This window comes from Mesoplodon mirus, assembly GCF_964341445.2.
Source record: "Mesoplodon mirus genome assembly, chromosome: 3".
NCBI lineage: Eukaryota > Metazoa > Chordata > Mammalia > Artiodactyla > Ziphiidae > Mesoplodon > Mesoplodon mirus.
In genome coordinates this window covers 176,893,969-176,919,698 of record NC_138978.1, presented here as the reverse complement: position 1 = coordinate 176,919,698, position 25,730 = coordinate 176,893,969, and the positions used below count along the sequence as shown (strand labels likewise).

General features: G+C 49.8%; 1 protein-coding gene across 2 annotated transcripts in view; it reads right to left on the bottom strand.

Annotated features, from left to right (window-relative positions):
* The window catches only part of PARP1 (poly(ADP-ribose) polymerase 1), a 42,191-nt gene extending 16,760 nt beyond the window's left edge, over window positions 1-25,431 (bottom strand). Inside the window, exons 1-12 of one of the 2 annotated variants that reach the window (XM_082613519.1) lie at window positions 25,135-25,431; window positions 20,528-20,693; window positions 12,519-12,634; window positions 10,996-11,210; window positions 9,280-9,379; window positions 7,312-7,428; window positions 6,506-6,682; window positions 3,974-4,118; window positions 2,191-2,331; window positions 1,258-1,500; window positions 886-954; window positions 565-697 (exon numbers count right to left, since the gene is read on the bottom strand). In XM_082613519.1, the coding sequence (XP_082469645.1) occupies window positions 565-697; window positions 886-954; window positions 1,258-1,500; window positions 2,191-2,331; window positions 3,974-4,118; window positions 6,506-6,682; window positions 7,312-7,428; window positions 9,280-9,379; window positions 10,996-11,210; window positions 12,519-12,634; window positions 20,528-20,693; window positions 25,135-25,254 (1,742 nt within the window). In that variant the 5' untranslated portion in view covers window positions 25,255-25,431. Of the gene's footprint in view, window positions 1-564; window positions 698-885; window positions 955-1,257; window positions 1,501-2,190; window positions 2,332-3,973; window positions 4,119-6,505; window positions 6,683-7,311; window positions 7,429-9,279; window positions 9,380-10,995; window positions 11,211-12,518; window positions 12,635-20,527; window positions 20,694-20,780; window positions 21,041-25,134 lie in introns of those variants that run through there. The other variant, XM_082613520.1, reaches the window with a different exon arrangement.
* Window positions 25,432-25,730: the final 299 nt, after the last annotated feature.

Below are 25,730 nucleotides of genomic sequence, written 5' to 3'. Positions count from 1 at the left end.
TGCACCGGACGCTGACTGTATCCCCCGGGGGCTGCCACTCTCACAGGGGTTTGCCTTTCAACGAGGAAAGCTTTTTGGATCTCCTGGAGTTCCAATGTGTAAACTGTTTTCATTTGCTAAAAAGGAAAGGTCACTTTAATATACGAAAGTGCTCCCCCCGCTTTAGAACTTAACACACCTTCCCCACTTAACATGCAGCTCCTGCTCTGTGCTGGCTGCAATGAGGGCCCATCGACTTGGCAGAGAACTGCCCCTACTAGAAAAGTGTGCGTGGCCAAGCCAGCCCAGCCCCTCAGCACCTCAGAACTGGCTCTTACCTGCCTCCACTATGTTCAAAATAAAACACACAAACAGATGCGAACCCAAACGCCTTTAGTTAACTGGGGGGCCCGAGGTAACACTGATGAGTGAGGACTGAAAGGCTGTCTGGGGGCGAGGGCCGCTTCCCTCCCTCACTGCAGGCCTCACGACACACCCATGCTCTTCGCGAGGCGGCTGGCTCCCCAGGAGCACTGGGAGCCTCTCAGGAGCACAGCTCTGCTGGACACTCCCGCCCCGGCGCACCTGCTCTCTTTGTCATCCTCCAGGAGCTGCAGCTTGTAATAGGAGTTGGTTCCCTTGACGATGTCCACCAGGCCGAGGGTGGCGCTGAAGACCTTCCCGCCTTTCTCCAGGACGTGTGCGCTGTGCTCCAGACCTGTCATGGACAGAGCTCCTGTGATGAGTCCCACAGGGAGAAGGGGGTCTGCAGGTTCCCCACAAGACGTGTGCGTCCTCAGGACCGGGGAGCCTTGAGGCCGGAGGGTGAGGCGCAGCCCTGTCCCACATGGTTTCCCTCATCAACGGGGTGCCCACAGCTCACTCTGCTCACTCCCGTTTCCTTACCAGAATCAGGGTCGACAGCTGCTCCTCCTTTAAGAGTTAATTTCATTCTCTTTTCAGATTTGTTGGTACCTTGGAAGGGGATAGAGAAATGCAAACATTAAATTAAAAATAAATAGAAAGTAAGGGGAAGGTGGCAGGCAGGGCGAGTGGGTCACCTTCACCTGTGTCAGATGTCAACATGGCATCTGTGTACTGCCTTGCACCATCCTGCGCCCAGGGAAAACGAATGAGAAAACTGGTGTGGGCAGCGTTCAAAAGACCATTCGGGCGCAAAGGGAGAGGCTGTGCACAGGCGGACCTGGCCAGCCTGGCAGAGGCCACGGCCCCCGGCAGGATGGGGCCACGGCAGGGCGGGGCAGCTCGGGGCCTCACCTTCCTCCTTGACGGGGCCCTTGCTCTTCTTGGAGGGCACAGCCCCCGACTTCCCTTTTGGGGCCACGGCTTCAACAGGCTCCGCCTTCACCTCGGCCCCCCAGGGGGACAAGAGGTGGGTTGAGAGCAACTCCTGAAGGCTCTTGGTCGAGGCGGAGATGTCCTGGAGGAATACCTCAGACACGACGCGGATGTTAGCTTCTTTTACTTCCTCCATCTTTTTATTCATCTTGTCGACCTCCTCTGTTCAAATCGGAGGGAAAGAACTTTGAAATCTCACATCACTACACAGTTATTACTTGCTGGGTACTTCCCAACCCTCGTCACCCACAGCTCTCCTCTCCTTCAAAATCTAGTGCCTGGGGCCTTGGTTCATTTCGACAGTCGTCTCTCACCAGCAACAATCCCCCTTTTTCTAAGGTGTGATGAGTGAGAGCTGCCTTTCTCCAAACCCTTCTAAAGAACGAGATGTTAACAGGTATTACATAGAGAAGCAAGTGAGATTCCTATGGGAAGAGCAGTGTACTGTTTTCTGGTCTTGGAGACTTACAATGGTCGTCGGCATCTTAAGCCTGCAAAGACACCTGTTCACCTTCCTTTAACTCTGCATTTTCCAAACCTGCTTAGGCTGTGAACTTTTTGCCTGGAGGCAAACCTACCAACATCTTGTGAACAAGGTGAGAAGAGTGGGCTGTTACAGTCTGTACTTGGGAGTTTTAGATACGTGAATATAGACAACACGGAGCAGCAGTGACAAGTACAAGTGCCCACACCCCTTTCCAGAGAACCTGAACAATGCCAGCGATGATAAGAGACACATTTTTGGGGTCCCTCTGTGTGTCAGACACTGTGCTTGGCACCTCACCTCATTTAATGTTCAACACAACCATGACAGACAGGGATCCCTCTGGTTCACAGGCAGACTGAACTCACTTTTGGTACTGATGCACAGGGAGGCCTTGTTGGCAGTCCCTGTCAACTTGCCCCCGAGTTTCTCGATTGTGGCCTTCACTTCATCCTTGTTCTGGGACAGTTTCCCAAGGGTCAGGATCTTCATGTTGGATAACGGCTTGTCTGGGGATGGGAGAAAAGGATCACTAGGCAGGGCTGCTGCCCGGGGTGGAGGGTGGGAGCAGGAGACCAGGCAGCAGCTCCCAGGGGAAAGCCAGACCAGCTGCAAGGCCCCCGAAAGGCCTCAGCACCCTCTTTGATCAGGGAGAAAGGGATCTCCTTGAGGAGAAGTCTACGTAAACAGAAGAAAAGAGTAAGAGTAGCAGGAAAGCAGAGGACAGGACAGCAACCTGTACGCAGTCCTCAGCACAGAAAGGACCGGCCGGGGAGAAGCCATGAACTGACATTGCTCCACAGCAGGCCTCGAGTAGAGGTGGCCGGGGGCACCCTGGGGCTGCTCCACGGACAGGCGAGGAAGGACCAGGAGGCTGGCCAGAGGGTGGGATGCCGGGGTCACGTGAACTCCCGATTCCTTCTGTTATTCTCTCCTCACCCCATGCCTAAAAGCAAACTACATTGCTCACAGGACGCTTATTAATCAACCCCATTAAAAAAACTAGCCTTGGGGAATTCCCTGGCAGTCAGGTAGTTAGGGATCCGCGCTTCCACTGCAGGGTGCATGGGTTCGATCCCTGGTTGGAGAGCTAAGATCCTGCATGCCGTGCGGCGTGGCCAAAAAAAAATAAAAAATTTAAAGGGTAGCCTTGTCCATGGCAGTCACTGAGAGCTTTGGTCAGCAGGACCACACTGAGCTGAGAGAACTGACTCAGGCACCAAGAACCCTGGGATTTTAGGTATTTAGCACTGACCCCGGCCAGAAAGACCCGGGTCAGGGGTGTGCCTTCTGTTTGTTGCAAACGGGAACACACAGAGCTGGTTACACATGTCCACAAGAGATGCTGTGGGGAGGAGTCCTTTAAGCTGTCCCTGTGAGGGAGAACTAATAGGGATACCCATAGGGTTTAACTGAACATTGGCCGAGGTCTCCGCAGGGAATGGACTCACTTAGCTGTGAACCGCAAGTGAGGGGAAAGCAGAAGGGACCCTCAGGGCAGGGCCCGGATGTCGACCCCGCCGGGCCCACCACACTTGCTCTTGGACCCAGGCTGCAGGTAGCAGGGTGAACTCGGGATGACCACCCACACGTCCCCTCCCCAGAGGATGGAGGGAGGTCACTGCTGGGCTCACGTTCACGGAAGAATCCTCATCCTCCACTCAGCACACGGTGGCCGTAACCATTAGACTACGCCACGTGTCCCTGAGTAAACAAAGACAGGAGTATCTTCTGCCACAAAAACACAAACTCATCTCACTGTCTTTGTTGGTGTGGAGTACTTCTCGCGGACACTGATCACAACAAGTACGGCAAGTCTCTGCAGGCGACAGAGACCCAGCATCACATCAGGATGACTGGTGGGGGGCAGGGCTGCCCAGAAGCACAAAGCTGAGCCCTGGAATGCTGCTCTGTAGCGTAGCACAGTCAGGCAGGAGAGTCCGAATGCCCCTTGCAGGTAACTGTCTCCCTGGCCTTTCTCAGAAGCCCCCCTCCCCAACCTACCTCCTCCTGCTGGGGGTGGGATGGGGAGAAGAAGGGCAGAGCCTCCCCCCAGGATCAGCCAGCGAAGAACCCAGACGGACACCCTCTCCACCCTAAGCTCAGGGCCCCAGTCCCCCCACCCTCCCCGAGGCTGGCCCGGAGCTGCACCTGGGGGAGCGGAGTTCACAGTGGCGTGTGCTGGGGCTGCAGAGGGCAGGGGTGCTGCCGCCAGCGGGGCGCTGGTCTCTGGGGGGAATATACGGTCCTGCTTTCGGATCTTCAATTTCTTGAGGTAAGAGATTTCTCGGAATTCCTAAAGAGTGTAAGTTTTAGTTAAGAAACAAGTTCTCCCTTGAAATAACCACCTGATAGAGAAAAGAACTTAAGAATCTTTGTCTTCTTACGATAAAGAATAACACAAAATAGGAAAATGTGAGGCTTTTAGCATGAAATACAGTATTACTGCTGATATGGTGCTTATTTGCAATACTTCTACATTTATAATACAGCTGGTACTGTGACGCTTGAAGAGAAAAAATATTTTCCTTAAAAAAACAAAAACAAAACAAACAAAAAAACCCAGTTGATAATCTGGTCAGGGAACCACTGCTGGAACCTGATTACAACCCCCAGGCCTCATTCTGGAGTTGTTCCCCTCAAGAATGAAGAGGCCTCTTCCTGGGGTCGTATGTCCATTCCATGACCAAAAGCCCCCCCAGACTCCCCAGAGCACGGGAGAGAGATGATTACCCGAAAGGAAATCAGGGCAATTCCCTTCCCTTCCTAGAAGAAGGGACCGTGAATGCAGGGGGCCCATCAACAGTCAGTGTTTAGTATTAACTCTGCCACCAGCACGGTCCCCCGGCATTCCGGGCGATTCACTCAATAAACATCACATACACCAGGCTCAGGGACCAGGTCCCTACCCTCCTAAGTCTTCTTCCCATCAAGAAACAGCCCTTCCCTGCTAGATCCATGGTCAACGACTGCCTGGTAGATAAAATGTATGCTGGGCATCTAACACAGTGCCACATATCACAGTGAGTTTAGAAAGAGTTTCTGCCTTTGAGAAAGAAGCTCAGCCTTGACTGACAGTCAGATATACGAAGGCAACTTCTACATAGGAGCTAGCTTCTAAACCAGAGGCGTGCTGAAGCGATGCAATACTGGGAATGCTGGGAGGGCTCCTTGGAGGCAGTGACCTGCCAAGTCAGGGGCAGGGAGAGGGAGGGAGGGAGGGAGGGAGGGGGGGAGAGAGAGAGAGAGAGAGAGAGAGAGAGAGAGAGAGAGAGAGAGAGGGAGAGAGAGAGAGAGAGAGTGTGTGTGTGTGTGTGTGTGTAGGCGTGGTGAGTGGCATGTGAGGAGAAAAAAGGTGGCAGAAAGAGGGGCTGCAGAAGGTAGCTGCAGCCAGATCATGGAGGGCTTTGGGGGAGGGGAGTTCAAGCTAAGGAGATGACCATGATTCTGTGATCCAAGCCCCTGGGGGCAGCACAGTCCCTACCCATGGTCTGTAAATCAATGAATTTGCATGGGCAGCAAGTACTGTCCACCTGACAAAATGTCTTGCACCTGTAGGTACCGTTTTAAAATAACCCTTTAAAAATATACATAGATGCAGTGCAATTGACATACAAAATACTAAACAGTTCACATCACGATCTTACTTTTTTCCTAACCTAAGATATTAAAAGGGATACAAATACCACAAACGGGCCTGTAACAATGGCATTCTCAGAAAAACTGGGAAAATATTTCTAGAAGAAATGGGGAATCACTGTAAGGTTTTAAGGGTGGGGAAAGGACAAGGTCAGACTTGTTGTAGAGCAACCGAGCAAGCAAAAGTACAGAGATACGTATACAGTAATTATGGTAGTGAACAGAGAGGGCAAGGAAAGAGTGAGTGGAAGGGGCAAGCGGGAAAGTGGAGTTCAGCTCTGGGTGCTGAGGTGATAGTGCCACCAGGGCCCACAAGCAGCAATTATGGAGCGCTTACTATGTGCCACTGGTCCAAATGCTCAGCCACCCGGGGAGAAGGCACGGGCGGTGAGGGAACTTGACGGATATCAAATCCCAAGCCCAGGGAGCCCACGACAGCCCCAGGTGGTGGGGCGCCAGCTCGCACCGAGTCTGAGGGCACAGGGGAGTCCATCCAGCAGCCAGCCCCCCAAGACACTGCTGGCTCCCCCAACAGTGCGGCTCCAAACAAGGTCCCCCAACTGAGGTTTTTTACATTCTGAGAATTCGAGAGAGAGAGAGAGATCAACAGGAGACGTGAACTCTGGACCCAACACCCCGTCTAGCACCAAGGCAAGGAAATGTCTTGCTCTGAGAAACACTCTCCCATCATAAAGGCAGGAATTACCATTTGTTCACCACCTTGTGCCCAGAACAGTGCCTGGCAGAGGGTAGGCACTTGATAAACAGAAATAAAAGTAACTCACGGTCTTTGCAAGCAAGAAGATTTTACACCAGTTGGACAAACCTGTGCTCCAGCTGGAAGTGCTTTGGTACTACGTCTGTGTAGTTTGCAAATGTACAGAACCAAGGACATAATTCTATAATCTGATTATGAGGATGGCCCCGATGTAAAGAGGTCTGAGAAACTGCTCTGCAGTCGTGGTGACCTGGAGTGTGGACAAGCCCAGAAGATGGGACCAGGTTTTTCTGCAAATATATCCCAGGATCCACACCCCCACTTACCTTTGGGGTCACCCACTCCTTCCGGTTGGGCGTCTGTGTCTTGACCATACACTTGGTCCAGGCAGTGACATCCCCGGTACAGTAATAGGCATCGCTCTTGAAGACCAGCTGGCCTGAGCATTCCTCGCATGGAAGGAGGGCACCGAACACCATGCCGTCGGCCACTCGGTCCAAGATCTGAAGCCAGTGAAGAAGAGAAGCAAGTCAAGGAGGAGAGGGGCAACTACAGGAGAGGACATTTACCAATGTGGGATGAAGAACCTGCACGGACTCCACTCGCTAAAAAAGAAGGGAGGGACTGCCCTGAGGTTCCTAACATTCCCCGGAGAAGGCGGTTTACAGTTGGAGCTTGCATTTTTGTGCTTTATGAGACCTTACTTCCACGCATGAGGGGTTCCTGCAGCTCCCCTTTCCCTCGGTGACTTAGAAATAAAGGGAGAACCCAGAACATCCACTGTTTCTGCACCAGAGGGACGGCAGGGCAGGGCCTGCAGGGAGACAGCCCTCGCAGCCCTCGGGAAGTCTGTGAGAAGAAGGCAGCAGAGAGGGCTCCTCGGGCCGAAGTTTGTGGCATGAACACACGAGGCAGATGTGCAGCCCACCTCGGTCCTTGAGCGCCTGCCCCTTCCTGCCCCCCGCAAGCAGCGACCTTGATGGCGATGACCATGCAACGCGACTATGGAATTTCACTCCCGATTAATACCCGCAGGTGTTCACCCGGAGGGCCTCCGGCACTCCACCGGGACAGTGACCGCGCACGGCCTGGCCGCTCGGCTCGCGGCGCCCGTAACACAGAGGCAGCTCACCGCAGACTCCCCGGAGGGCACTTGCTGCTTGTTGAAGATGAGCAGCTCTTTCAGGTCATTCGTCGAACATGCTTTCTTTAGCTCGTCCTTGATGTTCCAGATCAGGGTGTTCTGGGCCTGTGCACGAGAGCCAGCAGCTGAGAGACCAGCTCCTCTCAAAGAAAGAAACACCCAACTGGAGGAAGACTCCACCCTGGCTTGCTTCTGCCTCTAGTCACAGCCCCGCGCTCAGCTGAGCTGCCCCAGGGCTGCCGCATCCCCAGGACCGCGCTCCCAGCTCGCGGCAGCGGTGTCCGCCTGGGGCGTGGGCGCTCAGGGAGGGCCGAGGCAGGTGGGGAGGCCGCGGCCCAGGCGCCGGGGTCCCCGGAACCAGCCCCTCAGAGACAAGTCCCAGGACACCCAGGAACGCGCCCGAAGCACCAGGTTCATGTGCCCCAAGACCCGGCCCCTAAGGGAGGAAGGGGCGGCTCCTCAACAACCTGAAAGCCAGCAGCAGGGGCGAGCCCCAAACACCTCCCACCTCCTCAATACTCAGTAGCGCGGAGGAACAGACTTAGGCTCCTCTGAAGATGGAACTTTAAACCTCGGTGGTAACATTCATGCAGCGCCTACTCTGCATGGGACACTTTTCACGCCGTCGCACGCACTCTCACGACCACCTTGGCCAGCAAGGCAGTAGTCTCCCGACGTCAGAGGCGGGGCAGGGAAGAGCGTCCTCCCGTTTGAGGGTGGTGGGCGAGTTACTCACGTCTCAGCCTCAGACCCCACCACCTCTGCAAAACAGGCAAATGCCGGCCCTCTCTGCACCGAGCGAGGAGGAGTTAAATTTGCTTGACAACAACGGTCATCACACACGCGCCCTTTCCCAGCCTCTGTAAGGGCCTCTCGATAACATCCTTGCCTGCAGCGCCACATGCTGGGCCACCGGTGACGGAGATGAGGGAGCACGAGGCAAAAGTCTAAGGGTACAAGGTTAGATCAGAGAAGCAGAACTATCTCATCTGCGCGACCAAGGACGGGAGGCCAGCACAAATGGGTGTGCCAGGGTGGGGACCATGGGCAGCGTTCCCAGCTTGCCTTTCTTTTTGCCTCTGACAACACTGGAGACGGGGAAGGTGGGCACGACGGGCGAATGCAAAAGAGCACCCCAGCTCCACTGCAGCTGGGGTTGGCACCGAACTGACACACTGTTAATTGAAGAACAACCACACCGAATCTGTGATTCTTATCAAGCAGCTGGAACCACACCAGGACTTGCTTCTAATTTTTTACACCACTGGCAAAAACGGAATACTCACGTAAGAGCACAGCAGAGGGCTCGTGGAAATCACGCTCCCAAGAAGCGACTGACTGCTCTCCCCTAGTTTCCCAAACACTCACCATTTTCTGGTTAACAATTTTTACTTCGTTTCGATACACACGTAACCAACACAGTGACGAATTTCTCTGGTCAGTGACCGCTGACCTAATGGGCAGTTTGCTCCTCTTAATACATGCCTTTTATGATTATTTTTTTTAACAAGGGATTTTCATTAAAGAACACGGAACTTCATCTCTTCCAGCCATTGTCTGTGCCAAGAACCTGTGGCATCCTTGAATTCAATACGCCGTTTCCAACGTGCTACAGGTCCGGGAGGCACAGTGATGCACAGCGTGGCTGAAGCATGACGTGCCCATCCCAGCGCGAGGCTGCTGAGCGGGAAGCGACAGCTCAGCTCCTGCCGAGCCCGGCTACTGCCGCTCAGGCATCTAGAGCCCACTGTGGGTGCTTTCACATAAGAACTGTTGCTTTGTGAGGAGGGAAGAAAACCTGGGGGAAAAGCCAGGCTATTTAACAACAGCTATGAAGTTGGGAATTTTTAAAGCTCTCATTAAGCAGGACACACGCACCTCCTTGAACTTTCTTCCCAGAATGAGGAAGAGAGGTGAGACTGAATGGCGAGAGGAGACGCCCAGCTCGGGACTCACCTTGAGGGCCTTTTCAAGCTTACTCTCCTTGTCTTTTTCTTTTCTAGATTTCTTCTTGGCCACTTCCTCCATTCCATCCACCTCATCGCCTTTTCTCTTTCTGAAAGAGACAAAGGATGTAAGGGAAAGAACCAGAGCCATTAAAGCCCTGAAAGCCAACAGCTTTGGGACACAGCATCCTAAGGCCATTCTCATGAGGCTCAGCCAGGCCCTGCCCACTGAGGAGCTCGCCCTCTGCTCAGGCAGTGTCTGTGGCTGACGTCATCCATTTCAGGAAGCACAGCTGCCAGGAGGGGCCAGCGGTCCCTCCAGGGCCTTGGAACAACCTGGCGCAGCACAGATGAGATGGCCTGGAAGGTTCTGGCAGGGACTATGCCAGAGGTAAGACCATAACTGAGGGCGGGGACTGCAGAAAGACAAAGCATCAGTGCCAGGCGCTGAGACAATCTAAGACACAGGGCTGCTCCTGAGGCCAAGAGGCTGTTCTCAGACCGGGGAGGCTGTGCTGCCACTTGAAGCCCAACAAGAAGCGGTGGTCTAGGCACTGCCAACCAGTCTGCCTCAGCTGGATCAGCCAACGCTGCCAACTAAGATCAGCAGCATCACTCCTGACCTAAGAGAGGGCACTGAGGGTCATCAGTAGGCCCTAGAAACAGGGCGGGTCAGCCACGGTGGTTAATACTCACTTTCAGCCATCACACAGGCCTGAGATCAAACCCTTGCATTTTTCCTCATCCGTAAAAACAGGGAAAAGAATACCATCTACTCTGTAGCATCACGGTGATGGTTAAATGAAATATCCTCTGTAAAAGGCTTAGCATAGTGCCCGGCGTGCCAAAAGTGCTCAACCAATGCTGGTTGTTAAAGCATAAATGTGAGCCTGTTCACTCCTACACCTACACCCCATATCAAAGCACCCTGAGGCTTTTTAAATGTGTGGGTCCAACTTTCCAGTTTTCTTTCACATTCCAGAGCCACGTGTGCGGTGCAATAAACTTGTGCGTTTTGAACTGAAATACTGCGCGAAGGCCGCCTGATGATGGGGAGGTGGGGTCCCCCCAACCCTACACTGTCCAAGGAGCACAGTGTACACCACAGCCCTGCCACGCCCCCCTTGGTGGGCTCGTCACCAAGCAACAAGACTGGAGCCGAGGGACCGGCAGAGGGAACACAGGAAAGAAGTGCCCACAGGATCAACATAGACCTAAATGTTAGCACCGTATGAAAGCCATACCATTCTGAACTCTCAACCAGATAACTTATCGACCGCCCCCTCCCCCATTTAAAAATGGTCAAGATTCTCCCAGCGCCGCTCTCAAGAGAGACCCAGAAGCACAGGGACGCATCCACACACGAGGACATCGGGGGGAAGTGAAAGTGGGTCACGCAGGGGTCAGAGGAAGGGTGGCGGTGGTGGACTCCAGCCAGGGGAACGCTCAGACGGAGCTGGGGGAAGTGGGATTTGCTCTCTGCCTGTCCACGGAGGTCAGATGCAGGACAGGGAACAGACCACCAGCAGCGGCAGGAACGCGCACTGCAGCTTCCCCAGGACTTCCCTGCCCTGTCCCCCCACCGCCTCAGCTGGGGAAGGGGCGGAGCTCTGCTGCCTCCCAGCGCCTGCACCCCCAGCTTTCTGACGGGCAGCCAGGGGAACGCAGGAGTGATATGGACTCTGGGCCTGTGTGAAGCCCCCACCCTGCCGGCCCCGGCACCCACCCTTCACTCTTGATGCCCGGGAGCTGCCTCTTCAGGGCTTCCTTGTCCTCCGCGGCGAGGAGGCCGAAGCCCTTGAGCTGGCTCGCGCTGTACTCAGGCCGGAAGCCCAGCTCCTCTCTGTTCTCAACAAAGCAGTTAGGGTGGTACCAGCGGTCGATCATGCCTAGCTGGGGCTTCTCGGGGTCCAGCATCTTCTTGGACAGGCGCACCTGGCCCTGCAGGAGAATCCACGTGTGTTACCGAAGACAGACAAGGAAGGATGGTCAAACATCGGGGGGCCAGGGGCGACCAGGTCCACACCGAAGGCAATGGGAGGGCTGCTGGGAGGTTTTGGCTCTTTTATGCCACCAAGGATTGTGTTTCCCTCAAGCCTCAGCACCCCATTTAAGAAGGGGTTAAGTCCAACCAGCTACCCGACTACCTAGCTGCCTGGGCAAGTGAGGAGGTAACGGCGTTACCCTGAGGATGTTCTGCTGACCTGGTGCAGACATAAGAACAATGCCTGGGTTGCTCTATCGCAGGCTCCGAAGGAGCCAGTGCAGGCCCCAGTTCTAGCAGGGACTTTCTGCAATCCCCCCACCCAGACTCTTCAGTCTCTTTACACATATGAAGACCCCCTAAAATGCAGTAATAAACTATCTATAAGCTAGAATCTAGTCCTGCCATCCTCCCCAGGTTTACAATTCCCAGGCCTGACATTCCGAGTGAGTTTCATGCCTGTGAGCCCAGATTGGAAACCTCGGAACAGGAGCACCGACACTACTCCACTTCAGGCCAAGCAACACTCAGCAGCACACAGTCTCGGGCATTCCCTTTGGAACCTTAACTTTTACCTCAAATTCTTGTGGTTGAAGGTAGCTGGAAAAGATCTAGCAATTTCATGTTTTTCCTTTCTAAACACCCACTGACTCACCTCAATTTCCTGTATAAAACCAAGGATGCAGAAACCTTTAATCGATGCCTTGAATTAATCAACCAGCATGTTTACCTAAGATCAGAGCATCTTGGGTAATGAGGCTAAAGGGCACAGGCCAACCCCTCCACCTGTGTCCCTGCTACCCAGATAGCCGTCATTCTGCTAGACCAGCTGTCATTCTTCAGGGACCAGAGTTGGTAGGGAAGGGTGGTTAATGAAGTTCCTGTTAAGAGGAAGAAACCTGGAGGCTCACACCAGGAAAGAAACACACTCCTTAAACTTAATGCTACCATAAAACACAGCTTTCCCCCAGCCACTGCAGCGCCCAGGAGACAGCCCTTGTGTAAATGTTTTTCAAACTCTCCCAGGTCTCCTAAAAGCAGGTGCAGCGACGTACATTGGCTGGACCATGAATAATCAGGGCCAGACCTGCCTGGAAGAAAATTCACTGTCATCTCCTGTCTCTACTAAGATCTTCACTTTATTTTTAACCACCAGTGTTGAGCCAGCACCTAAAGCCCCTATTTTTTCTTTTCTTTTGAGATATCCGATGACATCCAATGCAAGAAATCCAAAAAGTCAGACAGGTGAAGTCCAAAGCTCTCACCTTTTCTATCTTCTCCATGCAGCCCTTGCACGTGCTTCTGTTGGACTTGGCGTACTCTGCCGCAAAGTCGCCCAGTGTCTTCTCCGTCTTGCTGCCAACTCCATCTTGGCCTTTGCCTGAAGCATGAAACACAGCCACGCTCATTTCAGCGGCCTCCGCGCAGCTCCAAGGAGCCCCTGTCCTCCTCCTCTACCTCTTGGGATTCCTCTACCAGGACACCTTGTGTTCTGGGTGACCACAGCTGGTCCATCTCATCTACACTTGTTTCTAACCATTGTGGATGGTTAACAGAGGTTCTTTTCTGGCAATAAAATAAAAAAAATTTCTCAGACAGCCTTCTGGAAACAGCACAATGTTAGCTGGTGGTGGTCTCACTGTCCCCCCCTCTCCATTTCCTCTGTAGCCCCCTTCTTCATTCTGGAAAGAACCTAAGTGCTTACTATGAAAACCTTGTAGCATACTAAATTCCAACACTGCCTTCTAATTTCCATTACACTTTCATTTATCAAAGTTGAGTGATGAGTTAAAGGGAGTATCTTGATATAGGAACAGATAAAAGTATATGTAAGCATTAAACATGTGGCGCTACAAGGATATATTGTACAACACGGGGAATATAACCAATATTTTATAAATATAAATGTAATATATTACACGAGTCACTCTATTGTACACCTGTAATTTATATACTATTGTACATCAACTATACTTCAATAAAAAAATGAAAACAAGAGAGCGGACAAACAACAACAACAAAAACAAAAAACCTCCATAATCAAGAGAGAAAAAAATTAAATATGTGGTAAGGTGGCATTCCTAATTAGCGGGGAAAGATTGAATCATTCAATAAAGAATTTGGGGAAAAATGGCCAACCATTTGGGACAAAAACTAGATTCTTTTCTTATATAAAAATAAACTCCAAGACCGAATGTTTCTCTCCTAAGATCAGGAATAAAGCAAGGCTGCCTTCTCTTACCACAGACAACACCGTACTGGTGGTTCTAATACGTGCAGTAGGCAAGAAAACGAAACAAAACGTGTAAGTGTAGAAAAGAACAAGTAAAGCCATCTGTATGTGTAGATGACATGACTGTAACTGGGATTAGCCTTAAGAATCTACAAAAAAGCTACTAGTACTGTTAAGTGAATTCAGCAAACTTGCAGAGCACAAGGTCAATATAAAACATTTCTATATATTAGCAATAAACATTCTGGAAAAAGAAACTAAAGCACACTACTATTTAAACAACATTAAAATACACAGACTACTTAGAGATAAATTTAATAAGACAATAAGACATACAAGATCTCTCTCTACACTGAATCTACAAGATTTTGCTGAAATTAAAGAACTGAATATCATGTTTATGGACCGAAAGACTAAATTTACTAAGATGTCAATAATCCCCAATTGGATCTACAGATTTGATGCAATGCCAATCAAAATCCTAGCAAGCTTTTCTGAGGGAGAAATTGACAAGTTTACCACAAAATTTGTAAGGAGATGACAAAGGGGCTAGAAAGGTCAAAATACTATTGAAGAAGAACAAATTTAGAGGAATTACACTACAAGACTTCATGACTTACTCTAAGGTTACAATCATTAAGACAGTGGAGTAGCATAAATCAATGGAACCAAATAAAGACCAGATACAGACCTATCATCAACTGATTTTGATACAGAAGCCAAAGTCTTTTCAACAAATGGTGCTGGAACAAAATAATAGCCACATGGAAAAAAAACAAAAAACGTGTGCCTCACACCTAACACAAAAGTTAATTTAAGATAAATAAAATTAAATAATTTAAGATAAGCTAAAACTACAAAACTCCCAGAAGTTCTGGAGCATATCCTTCAATGACCTTAAAGAGTAGGCAAAGATTTCTTAGGAGACAGAAATTACTACCCCAAAAAGGAGGAAAAAAAACCACACACAAAAACAACAAATTGGACTTCATCAAAATGAAAAACTATTGTTCTTCAGAAAATGTCAGTAGGGCTTCCCTGGTGGTGCAGTGGTTAAGAATCTGCCTGCCAGTGCAGAGGACACGGGTTCGAGCCCCGGTCTGCGAAGATCCCACATGCCGCAGAGCAACTAAGCCCATGCGCCACAACTACTGAGCCTGCGCTCTAGAGCCTGAGAGCCTCAACTACTGAAGCCCGTGCACCTAGAGCCCATGCTCCGCAACAAGAGAAGCCACCACAATGAGAAGCCCACGCACCGCAATGAAGAGTAGCCCCCGCTGGCCGCAACTAGAGAAAGCCCTCGCGCAGCAACAAAGACCCAATGCAGCCAAAAAAAAAAAAAAAAAAAAAGTCAGTAAATAAATGAAAAGACAAACCTCTGACTGGGAGAAGGTATTTGCATTATTTATATCTAATAGAGGACACGTACCTAGAAAATTCTAAGAACTCTTACAACTCAATAATAAAGACGTGGAAATTAAAACCATGATATCACTACTACACACTTATTGGAATGGCTAATATCAAAAAAAGTGACCACACCAAGTGCTGACGAGGGTGTGGAGGAACTCTCAAACAGTGCTGGTGGCAATGTAAAATGGTACAACCGCTTTGGAAAACAGTTGGGCACTTTCTTTAAAAAGCTGAATGTACGGGCTTCCCTGGTGGTGCAACGGTTGAGAGTCTGCCTGCCAATGCAGGGGTCACGGGTTCGTGCCACGGTCCGGGAAGATCCCACATGCCGCGGAGCGGCTGGGCCCGTGAGCCATGGCCACTGAGCCTGCGCTCCACAACGGGAGAGGCCACAACAGTGAGAGGCCCACGTACCACCAAAAAAACAAAACAAAACAAAAAAAGCTGAATGTACATCTAATGTATGATCTACCACTCCATTCCCAGGTATATACCCAAGAGAAATGAGAGCACATGTATGTACAGAGCTTGTACACAAGTGCTCGTAGCAGCTTTATTTGTAATGGCCCCAATCTGTCAACAACTTAAAAGTTACCAACAGGGGAATGGATAAACCAAGTGTGATATACTCAAAAGACTACCCCTCAGTAATAAAAAAAGAACTGATGACACATGAAACAACCTGGATAAGTCTCACAGACATTATGCTGAGCGAAAGCAGCTTACCAGAGAAAAAGATACTATTCCTTTTTCCCTGAAACTCTAAATCACACAAAATTAATCCAAAGGGATAGAAATCAGAACACTGGTTACCTTGCTGAGGGGGAGGATAACTCGGAAAGGGCATAAGGGACCTTTCTGGGGGTGGCGGGTACAGAAATTTGATGGGGTGAATATTAGATGTGTGTATGCATTTGTCAAAACTCACTGAACTGTACACGTAAAGTTTGTGCATATAACTGTATGTACATTATTTTTAAAATTCCGGATGAAAGATTTCAAAATACCAAAAACAGATACTTTATTCAAAATACCAAAAACAGGTACTTCAAGTGAGAAAACAGATATGACAAGAACATTTAGTCAAAGATGAAGCTTCAATATGATGAAACAGAAAATAACCTATCTAAAAGAAAAATGTCAAACCAGGAAAAATATTTGCAAAACATGAGACCAAGAATTAGTATCTTTTGTACTTCACTAAGGAAAAGAACAATACCCTAAGAGAAAAATGAGGAAAAGACACACACAACTATTAAAGTAACACAAATGACTGATCAACACAGGACAAAATGTTCCATGTCACTAGGAGCAAAATGAAAAGGAATGAAAATACTTAGCGATGGTGTGGAAGTGGAGAAATGGGTACATCTCATACTGCTGGTACAAGTGGACCTGATACAACCTTTCTGAAAGGCAAGTTGGCACACACACAGAAGGCCTTCAAATACTTCATCTCTTTCAGCAGTATTTCCCCCTCTTGGAATTAAAGAAAAAACTGGACAGGTGCCCAGGATATACCAGAAATCTGTGGCAGCTCTATGTGTAATAGAGCCAAATGGTTTAAAGTCTAGTTTCAAAAGCAAGAGAGTCTGGACTTGAATCTCAGCTCAAGCATTTACCACCAGCGTAACCTTGGGCCACTTACCTAACCTCTAGGTGTCTCAGCTCCTCAACTGGAAAAACTGGTAAAGGGCTGGGGCAAGGATTCAATGAAATTAATATATGTCAAATACTTGAATGATGCACAAAAGTTAGCAAGACCTCAAGAAATGAATACTACGTACCTTTAACAATAATGATGGAAATCTGTAACTTTTAACATGAAGAGTAAATATTAAGCTGTAAAATGCAATAGGTAAGTACAGGGAAATACAAATCAAGATCACCATGAAATACCACTTCAAATCATTAGGAAGAGTGTTACTAAAAAAAAAAAAATCCTGAAAAACCAACCTCCCCTCCCCTCCCACCAAGATCCAGAAAACAAAAGTGTTGATACGGATGTGGAGAAATCAGAACCCCATGTATTGCTGGTGGGGATGTATAATCCTGCAGCTGCTGTGGCAAACAGTACTGCAGTTTACACAAAAAATTGAATATAGAAAAACCATACGATCCAGCAATTCCACTTCTGGGTATATACATAAGAGGACGGAAAGCAGGGTCTGGAACAGATATTTGTATACCAATGTTCACCAACCACCAAAAGGCAGAAACAACGCACATGTCCATCAATGAATGAATGGATAAACAAAACCTGGTATAGCCATGTAACAGAATATTATTCAGCCTTAAAAAGGAAGGAAATTCTGGGCTTCCCTGGTGGCGCAGTGGTTGAGAATCTGCCTGCCAATGCAGGGGACACGGGTTCGAGCCCTGGTCTGGGAAGATCCCACATGCCGCAGAGCAACTAGGCCCGTGAGCCACAACTACTGAGCCTGCGCATCTGGAGCTTGTGCTCCGCAACAAGAGAGGCCGCAAGAGTGAGAGGCCCGCGCACCGCGATGAAGAGTGGTCCCCGCTTGCCACAACTAGGGGAAGCCCTCGCACAGAAACGAAGACCCAACACAGCAAAAATAAATAAATTAATTAATAAACTCCTACCCCCAACATCTTCTTTAAAGAAAAAAAAAAAAAAAAAAAAGGAAGGAAATTCTGACACACGCCACATGAACGAACCCTGAAGACATTATGCGGAGTGAAATAAGTCAGACACAAATGGACAAACACAGTATAAGCCAAACACAAAAGGACAAATACTGTTATGATTCCACCCATATGAGGTACTTAGAAGTAGTCAAATTCATAGAGACAGAAATAAGAGTGGTTGTCAGAGACTGGGGGGAGGTAAATGAGGAATGAGTGTTTAATGGGTATGGAGTGTTAGTCTGGGAAGATGGCAAAGTTATGGAGATGAATGGTGGTGATGACTGCATAACAATGTGAGTGCACTTAACACCACTGAAACGTACACTTAAAAATAGTTAAGATGGTAAATATTGTGTCATGTATACTTTATCACAAGAAGAGGTGACTGAACATTAAAAAAAGTTAATACCTAAGGTAGAATCCCACTTCTGCAGGAATGAAAACACACAAACACACACGCATCAATATTTGAATAGAAAATAATTTTCGAATAAGACACCCGCAACATTAATGATAGTTCTCTCTAAATTACAGGATCTGGGACGATTTAACTTTTTGTTCTCATCAACAGCCTGGAGTCACAACAACAGGTTAAACTGGGTCAGTTCACAGCAAGGCAGAGAAATGAGAATTCAGTCTCAGGAGATCTCCTTCAAAAGGGGACCAAAAAAAAAAAAACTGTTTAAAATTTAAAGGCATCTCAGCAAGTTTGCGGATGCTGACAAACTGACCAAGGCTTATATGAGAGGCAGAGGACCCAGAATAGCCAATACAATATTGAAGAGGAACAAAGTCAGGGGACTGACACTGCCTGACTTCAAGACTTGCTAGAAAGCTATATAATCAAGACAGTGTGGTACTGGTGAAATACACAAATTGATAAATATGCCAGAATACAGCCCAGGAGTACACCCACACAGATACAGTCAACTGATGTTTGAGGAGCAAAGGCAACACAATGGAGAACAGCCTTTTAGACGAGTGTTGCGGGGACATCTGGGCATCCGCATGCAAAAAAATTTAATCTAGACAACAGATTAAACCTGTCACAAATATTAACTCAAAATGGATCATAGGGGCTTCCCTGGTGGCGCAGTGGTTGAGAATCTGCCTGCCAATACAGGGGACACGGGTTCGAGCCCTGGTCTGGGAAGATCCCACATGCCGCGGAGCAACCAGGACCGTGAGCCACAACTACTGAGCCTGTGCGTCTGGGGCTTGTGCTCCGCAACAAGAGAGACCATGACAGTGAGAGGCCTGCGCACCGCGATGAAAAGTGGCCCCCGCTCCCCACAACCAGAGAAAGCCCTCACACAGAAATGAAGACCCAACACAGCCAAAAATAAATAAATAAATAAAGAAGCTTTCATTTAAAAACAAACAAACAAACATTGTTTTCAGAATTATACTGTGTATCACTGATTTGTCTCAATAGTACTCCCACACCCAGTCTTTGGGGGAAAAAAAAATGGATCACAGACTTAAATGTATTGATAAAACACAAAACTATAAAACTCCTAGAAGATAACACAGGAGAAAATCTAGATGACCTTGGGTATGGTGATGACTTTTTAGATACAATACCAGACCTAGTACATGAAAGAAATAATTGAGAAGCTAGACTTTATTAAAATCAAAAATGTCTACTCTGTGAAAGACAGTGCCAAGAGAATAAAAAAGACAAGCCACAGACCGGGAGAAAATACTTGCAAAAGACACATCTGATCAAGGACTGTTGTCCAAACTATATGAGGAACTCAATAAAACGAACCTGATTAAAATTGGGAGAATATCTGAACAGACCCTTTACCAAAGAACATATACAGATGGCAAATAGACATGTGAAAAGATGCTCAACATCATATGGTACTAAGGAACTGCAAATTAAAATGAGATACCACTACAAACATTTTAGATTGCCAAAATCCAAAACATTGGTAAAAAATGCTGGTAAGAACGTGGAGTAACAGGAACTCTCGTTCATTGCTGGTGGTAATGTAAATGGTTTGGCCACTTTAGAAGACAGCTCGCAGTCTAAACATACTCTTACCATACAATCCAGCAACTGTGTGCCTTGGTATTTACCCAAGTGAGTTGAAAACTTAGGTCCACCCAAAACCCTGCACATGGATGTTTATAGTAGTTTTATTCGTAAGTGCCAAAACTTGGAAGCACCCACGGTGTCCTTAAATAGGTGAATGGATAAACTGTGGTTACCTCCCGACAATGGAATATTATTCAGTGCTCAAAAGAAGTAAGTTATTGAGCTGTGAAAAGATATGCAGGAACCTTAAATGCATTATTACTAAATGAAATAAGCCAATCTGAAAAGGTTGCATACTGTTTGATTCTAACTATGTGACATTCTAGAAAAGATGAAACTATGGAGATAGGAAAAATGTCAGTGGCTGGGAGAGGGAGGGATTAAGAGGTGGAACACAGAGGGATTTTATAAGGGAGTGGGAATACCCTGTACGCCGTTATAATGATTGATATATGTCATTATACATTTGCCCAAACCCATATAAGATATACAGCACCACGAGTGATGACTAATATAAACTATGGACTTTGGGTGACGATGTATCAGTGTGGGTTCAGTGACTGTAACAAATGGACCATCTGCTGGGGCATGCTGATGGTGGCGGAGGTCACGCCTCTGTGGGTACATGGGAACTCTCCGTACTTTCTGCTTAATTTTGCTGTGGACCTAAAACTACTCTAAAAACTACTACTCTAAAAGGTCTATTAAAGACAACAGCCGCAACAAATGTAAAGGCTGCATTTCAAGCATCTGGAGAAATAATATCCTGCACCAAACAGAACACTGGGTCACTGAGGCGCTGCTGAAATAACAGAGGGGTAAGCTGAAGGCCCTTTTCTTTGCTGCCACAGAAAAGCTTCCCCTCCCCCCCGACAACCCAGGAAGCTTCGGGGGTTGGGGCGACCCCCGCACCCTCCCCGGTGTGCACGCACCCGTCACTCCTCCAGCCTCAGCCGTCTTCTTGACCTTCTGCTGGTCGTCCCAGCGGAGCTCAGAGAACCCATCCACCTCGACGTCAGGGTGCCGTATGGAATGGCCGACCTTCCAGAAGCAGGAGAAGTGGTACCAGTGTGGGACTTTTCCGTCGAACATGGGCGACTAGAAGGGCGGAACCAGAGGAGGAGAAAGAGAGTGAGCCTCAGGCCCGGCCCTCAGCAGCTGGCATCCTAGCCCCCTTTTGCTTACCTGTAAACCAAGGGCAGCCTCCTCTCCACTCCCCAACATCGCAGGGGAAAAGCTGCAAACGGATGGGCAATCAGCACCCACCCCTCAGCTATGAAAGCTGCGCGCCTGCTGCCGAGCCCGCCCTGGGGACAGGGACCAGGACATCCCTCGGGACTGACCGGCATTTCGGCTAAGAGTTCAGCGTACTGTTACCAAAGTCGCTGCCGTGCTTCAGTCACAGGCTCAGCCCAGAGCTCGGTGAGAGCACGGGAGACGCAAGTCCTGCGTCCCGCACGCCCACACGCGGAGAGGCGCCACCGCCAGGCCCGGCCGCCGGGCCCAAAGGGCTCTGTGCACTTAGAACAATGCGGAACAAGTCCCAGCTCAGGCGCCGGGCCGAGCAAATGTGTCAGAGAAGTGTCACGCCGGCAGCGAGCCACACAGATGTGCATGGGATGAAGGATTTCTACGAGGGAGAGTGAGATGGACTGGGGGGGGGTGTCACCTCACCCCCAGCAGCTGGGAGGCCCCTCCTGCCCCTCACCAGCCACCAGGGGACACCCTGCAGTTGCCTCCCTCTGGGGAACCAGCACCCTAATTTCACAGTTGCATGGGGGTGGGGGTCAGACAGGCAGCAGCTGACTCAGCCTCAACTTGAAACAGTGACCACAGTTCTTTCCACTACACTGCTCGGCAGGAAGAGGTACTTAAAAATATACAAACGGTCTGACCGGAGCAAGAGAGGCCCCAGACATCTGCTCTGATAGAACATAAATCCAAATGTCAAGCAGATGGCATAAAACAGCATTAAAAATAAATACCATGCAGAACTTTCAGGATGGAGTCGTGCGGACAGGGGAAGTACTCTGAAAAAGCAGTGACAAGATCTCCCAACTGGCCCTCTCCTACTAGGTGAGCGGCCTCTCTCTGGATTTAATATACGGTGTTAAATAAAGTGTAGGGTCAATAAGGCTGGGGCACAAGGACTCTTCAGCATCAAGCAGCTTGGGTTTACAGCAGCATCAGCTGTTCCCTGGGCCCAGAATGTGCCCCAGCCCTACCTGGGGCGAACGGCACTTCCTCAGGTCCCATAACACCCCTTCCCATGGCCCCCCAGAGTCAAGATCCATTTGGGTTATTATTTGATCAATGTCTGTGTCCTGCGTCGGGTTAGAAGCTCCCAGAGAGGCACGATGCCTGTCTTGCTAGCAACCGGCAACGCCCGCTCACGGCGGGCACTCACACAGTGTCTGCGGAGCGCCCCAAGTCTGGAGGGAAGAGGGAAGAAAGGTGGGATGGAGGAACTCCTGCCGTGGAAAAGACGCTCCCTCCAAACCTGAGACAGCCCTCCCCACCCCCAACCAGACGACAAACGGTATTTCAGAGAGTAGACCTGTGCCCTGGCTCTCAAACTTTCACCAAGGCAGCTGACACCTCGTTAAGCGTCTGGACGTCTTGTTACCACATCTGTGGTGGCCTCGACCTGGGTCTTCCTGCCCTGGGACCCCTGTCTAAGTCTGCTCTAAGAGCAAAGCGGGGCATGTGGCTCAGTGGCTTTGCCCCCACTGGAACTCATGGCCGTGGCATTTCTTCCTGGCTCTGCTGGGGCCCGACACTTGCCCCTTAAACTTCGGTCTGGGTGCCATGCCCCCAACCACTGGCTCACTGCCAGGCACCAGAGAGGAGGCCTGCACAAGGGTGTACTCACAGCACAGGCTTGGGGGACTGTTAGGGCTCCCGTCCTCCCGCAAAAGAGGAAAGACCCCTTAACCAAGGCAAGGCTTTACTTTAGAACTTAGGACTGAGAATGATACAGCCGTAAGGGAACTGGACCAAGGGCACAAGCCTACTGGCTCCACTCGGCAGCTACCAGGCTCGAGCAAGCAGCAGAATCCTTGGCTGTATACTCAGCAAACATGAGCGCCTACTACACACCAGGGTTCTCACCCAGCCACTCCCAGTCTGTTTCCAGAGAAACGGGCCATGAAAGGAGGCCACACCACAGCCACCCTACCCCGCAGAGAGCGGAATGACCACTACCACGAAGAAAGTCACCATGCAGTTTGCTGCAGGCCCTCCCAAGAACACCAACAAGTCAAAAGGCTGGAAGGCCCAGTTCATCCCCTCGAGGCTGCCCTAGGGCATGCCAGCTAAAGTATCAGGTATTTGATACACAGAGAACAATCCTCCCATACAAAATGTAAGAGAAGGTATTTAAATCCAAGGGAAGTGGGGCGGGGGCGGGCGGGCAAGAATTGCTTCTTTCTTTCTGGCCTTCACCAGCTCAGCCTCCAAGACCAACGTTACATTCTGAGTTAAAACCCCACCCCCAATTACAGTTAGAGAAAACCACACTTAATTTTAATAATAATTTCCTTCACTATCAAGAAGGATCCAGAATGTTAGACTTTCTTACTGCCTGGACTCCGATAGAGAGAGCCAACCCACCTCTTCATTCCTCACCAGTGTCCCTGTCTCCACACACTGGCTGGACTGAGGTTTTCTGTCTGTCTTTCCCAATAGAACACGGTCATCTTTGGCTGTCCGGTGAAGGCTATGGATGTCCCTTTCTCAGACTAACATTTTAAAACGCATGATAAAATACACAGGCTCAAAAAGGAAATCAATTATATTGAAATAATTATCAAAACATTTAAAACGTTTACTGGGATACAGTAATCTACAAGCTTTAAAGCATTAAATAACGAGACATAGTACCCACTTTAATAACTACTGTGATCTTGTGGCGATGAGTGTAAGTGGTTATTCTAAGAAATCCCCAACAACTGTAAAGTGATGTGAAAATAACAGTAACTACTACTGATGACAAAAATCACAGGTACTGCTAATGCGCCTTTGCTTTGCAGGTTACATTCATAATTGTAGGAAGTAATGAATTGTAACTTAAGTCTAGTGAAGATAGGGATGCATATTTTTTCTCACTGAAACTCATGGACCTCTTGAGTTCTATCTGCTGTCCCACAGACCCCAGGTTAAGAGCCCCTGCACTAACTTCATACGATCGGCGGCCCAAACATTAGGGTGAAAAGATGCTCTGCAGGAGATATAGCGCCTCAAATGGTAGGCCTTGCCCACTTCTCCATCCTCAACTTCCTGCCACTTCTGTGGTGAGCTCCCATCTTGGGCACATCATGCCTAGGCAATAGCTCCATCAGGTGGCACCCACCCCTGCACAGCAATGTTTACCAGTCATCACCCCTTTAACCAAACTGGAAGCTCCCAGCGGTGGAGTCTCTCCTTGTGCCCCTAACACAGTGCCCAGAACCTAGCAGCTGCTCAGCGAGTGTTTACTGAACGAATAAGTATTGTGTGCCAGGTACTGGGCTAGGTGGCCCTGAGGCTGATTCCAAGATGACAACCTCAGTCCCTGCCATAGTATGAAATGAGACAGCCTAAGTACACTATGGTACCCACTCCCCTCCAGCCAGTAACTGCGGCAAATCCAGCAGTACCATCCGGTCCTTCATAAAACACATACTGCCTCACCGCCCGTAAGGAAAATCAAGTTACCTTGACCATGAGCACTAAGCTTGGATAAAAGCTTTCTGTTGGGAGTGGGGAAGACAGGGCAGGTGGGAACCCTGATTAGGCAGGCAGACGGGAGCTGAAGGAGGCAGGAACCTCCAGACACACTACCTCACTCCAACACCCCTCCTGCCATTGGGCAAGCCTCAGGGACCACCGGAGGGAAATCCCAAATCTGCCAAGAAGCCCAGTTGAGGAACCCCAGGAGCCACTCTTACTCAAACCAGATAGCTGCAAAAGCATCAGGAGGACGTGTCTCTGAACTTGGAAAGTTTGAGAAAAACGTTAAACCATAAATTAAGCCAAAAGTGAATGCACTGTACTGAAATGACACCAACTTGCATAGTTTTGCATAATTAAAAAAAATGAGAGTGAGTGGGTGTTGAAATGATAGCCAAAAATAGATTAAAAAAAAAAAAACCCTCACTTGCCAGTCGCCACCATCAATGTAGGACAAAAATCTTCCAGAATAAGGTAGGTCAAAACCAGACTAGCTTCAAAAGACCGCGCGTACGTTTTCTTCCCAAGGCGAATGGCAATAAAACAAACCCAGAAATAAGGACAGAAGCGGCTGCTTATTTTTACAAAGTAAAAGGCACCACTAGCTCCTGACCGTATTTCCCGGGCTTTTGCTGCAAGATCAGCAAAACCTTTCAGAAGGGTCCACCCGGCGGGCCATACACGGGACGAAAGGAAGCAGCTGCGCCCGCAGGCCCCGCGCGGGCTCGGAGGGGCCGGCCCGGCCTGCAGCTCCCGACCAGCCCTCCCCCCACCCTCCCCGGACGCGCGGAAGCCCCAGCCTCGCACAAAGCGGCCTCTCCGCCCGCACCTGCACCATGATGGCCATCCGGAGCGAGTCCTTGGGGATACTCTCGCTGCATTTCTTGCAAGAGGCGCGCCCGCTCTTGGCGTACTCGACCCGGTAGAGCTTGTCCGATGACTCCGCCATCCTCCTCCTCGAGCTGCTGCAGCTCCGGGAGCCCGACGCCGCTACCTGGAGACCCGCTGCTGCTACCGCCGCCTCGCCAGCCGCTTCACTCCCCGCTGGCGCCCGAGCGTCTAGAGACGCAACCACCGCCGCCTCCGAGCACGCCGCGTAGGCCACTCGTCGCTCCGGATAGATTGCTGATGCCTGGCGGCGGGCACGCCCCGGCGTCCGCGCTCACGGGGCGGGGCCGCCGGCGCGCGCGCCCCCTACCGGCAGTGGGGCGGCGTTTCCCCGGCGCCTGAGGCTGCGGGAGCTAGACCCCGGCTGCTGCGGACCGAGGCCGGGCTTACCCCAGGCCTGTAGCTCTTTGAAGGACGAAGCGCCACCCCTTTAACCATTTGTCCCCAGGAAGGCTTACGTGCTCTCACAACTAATTCCAGCCTCGTCCCTTTTTAATACGTGTATCCTCTCTCCCCTGAGGGCGGACAGGTCTGGAA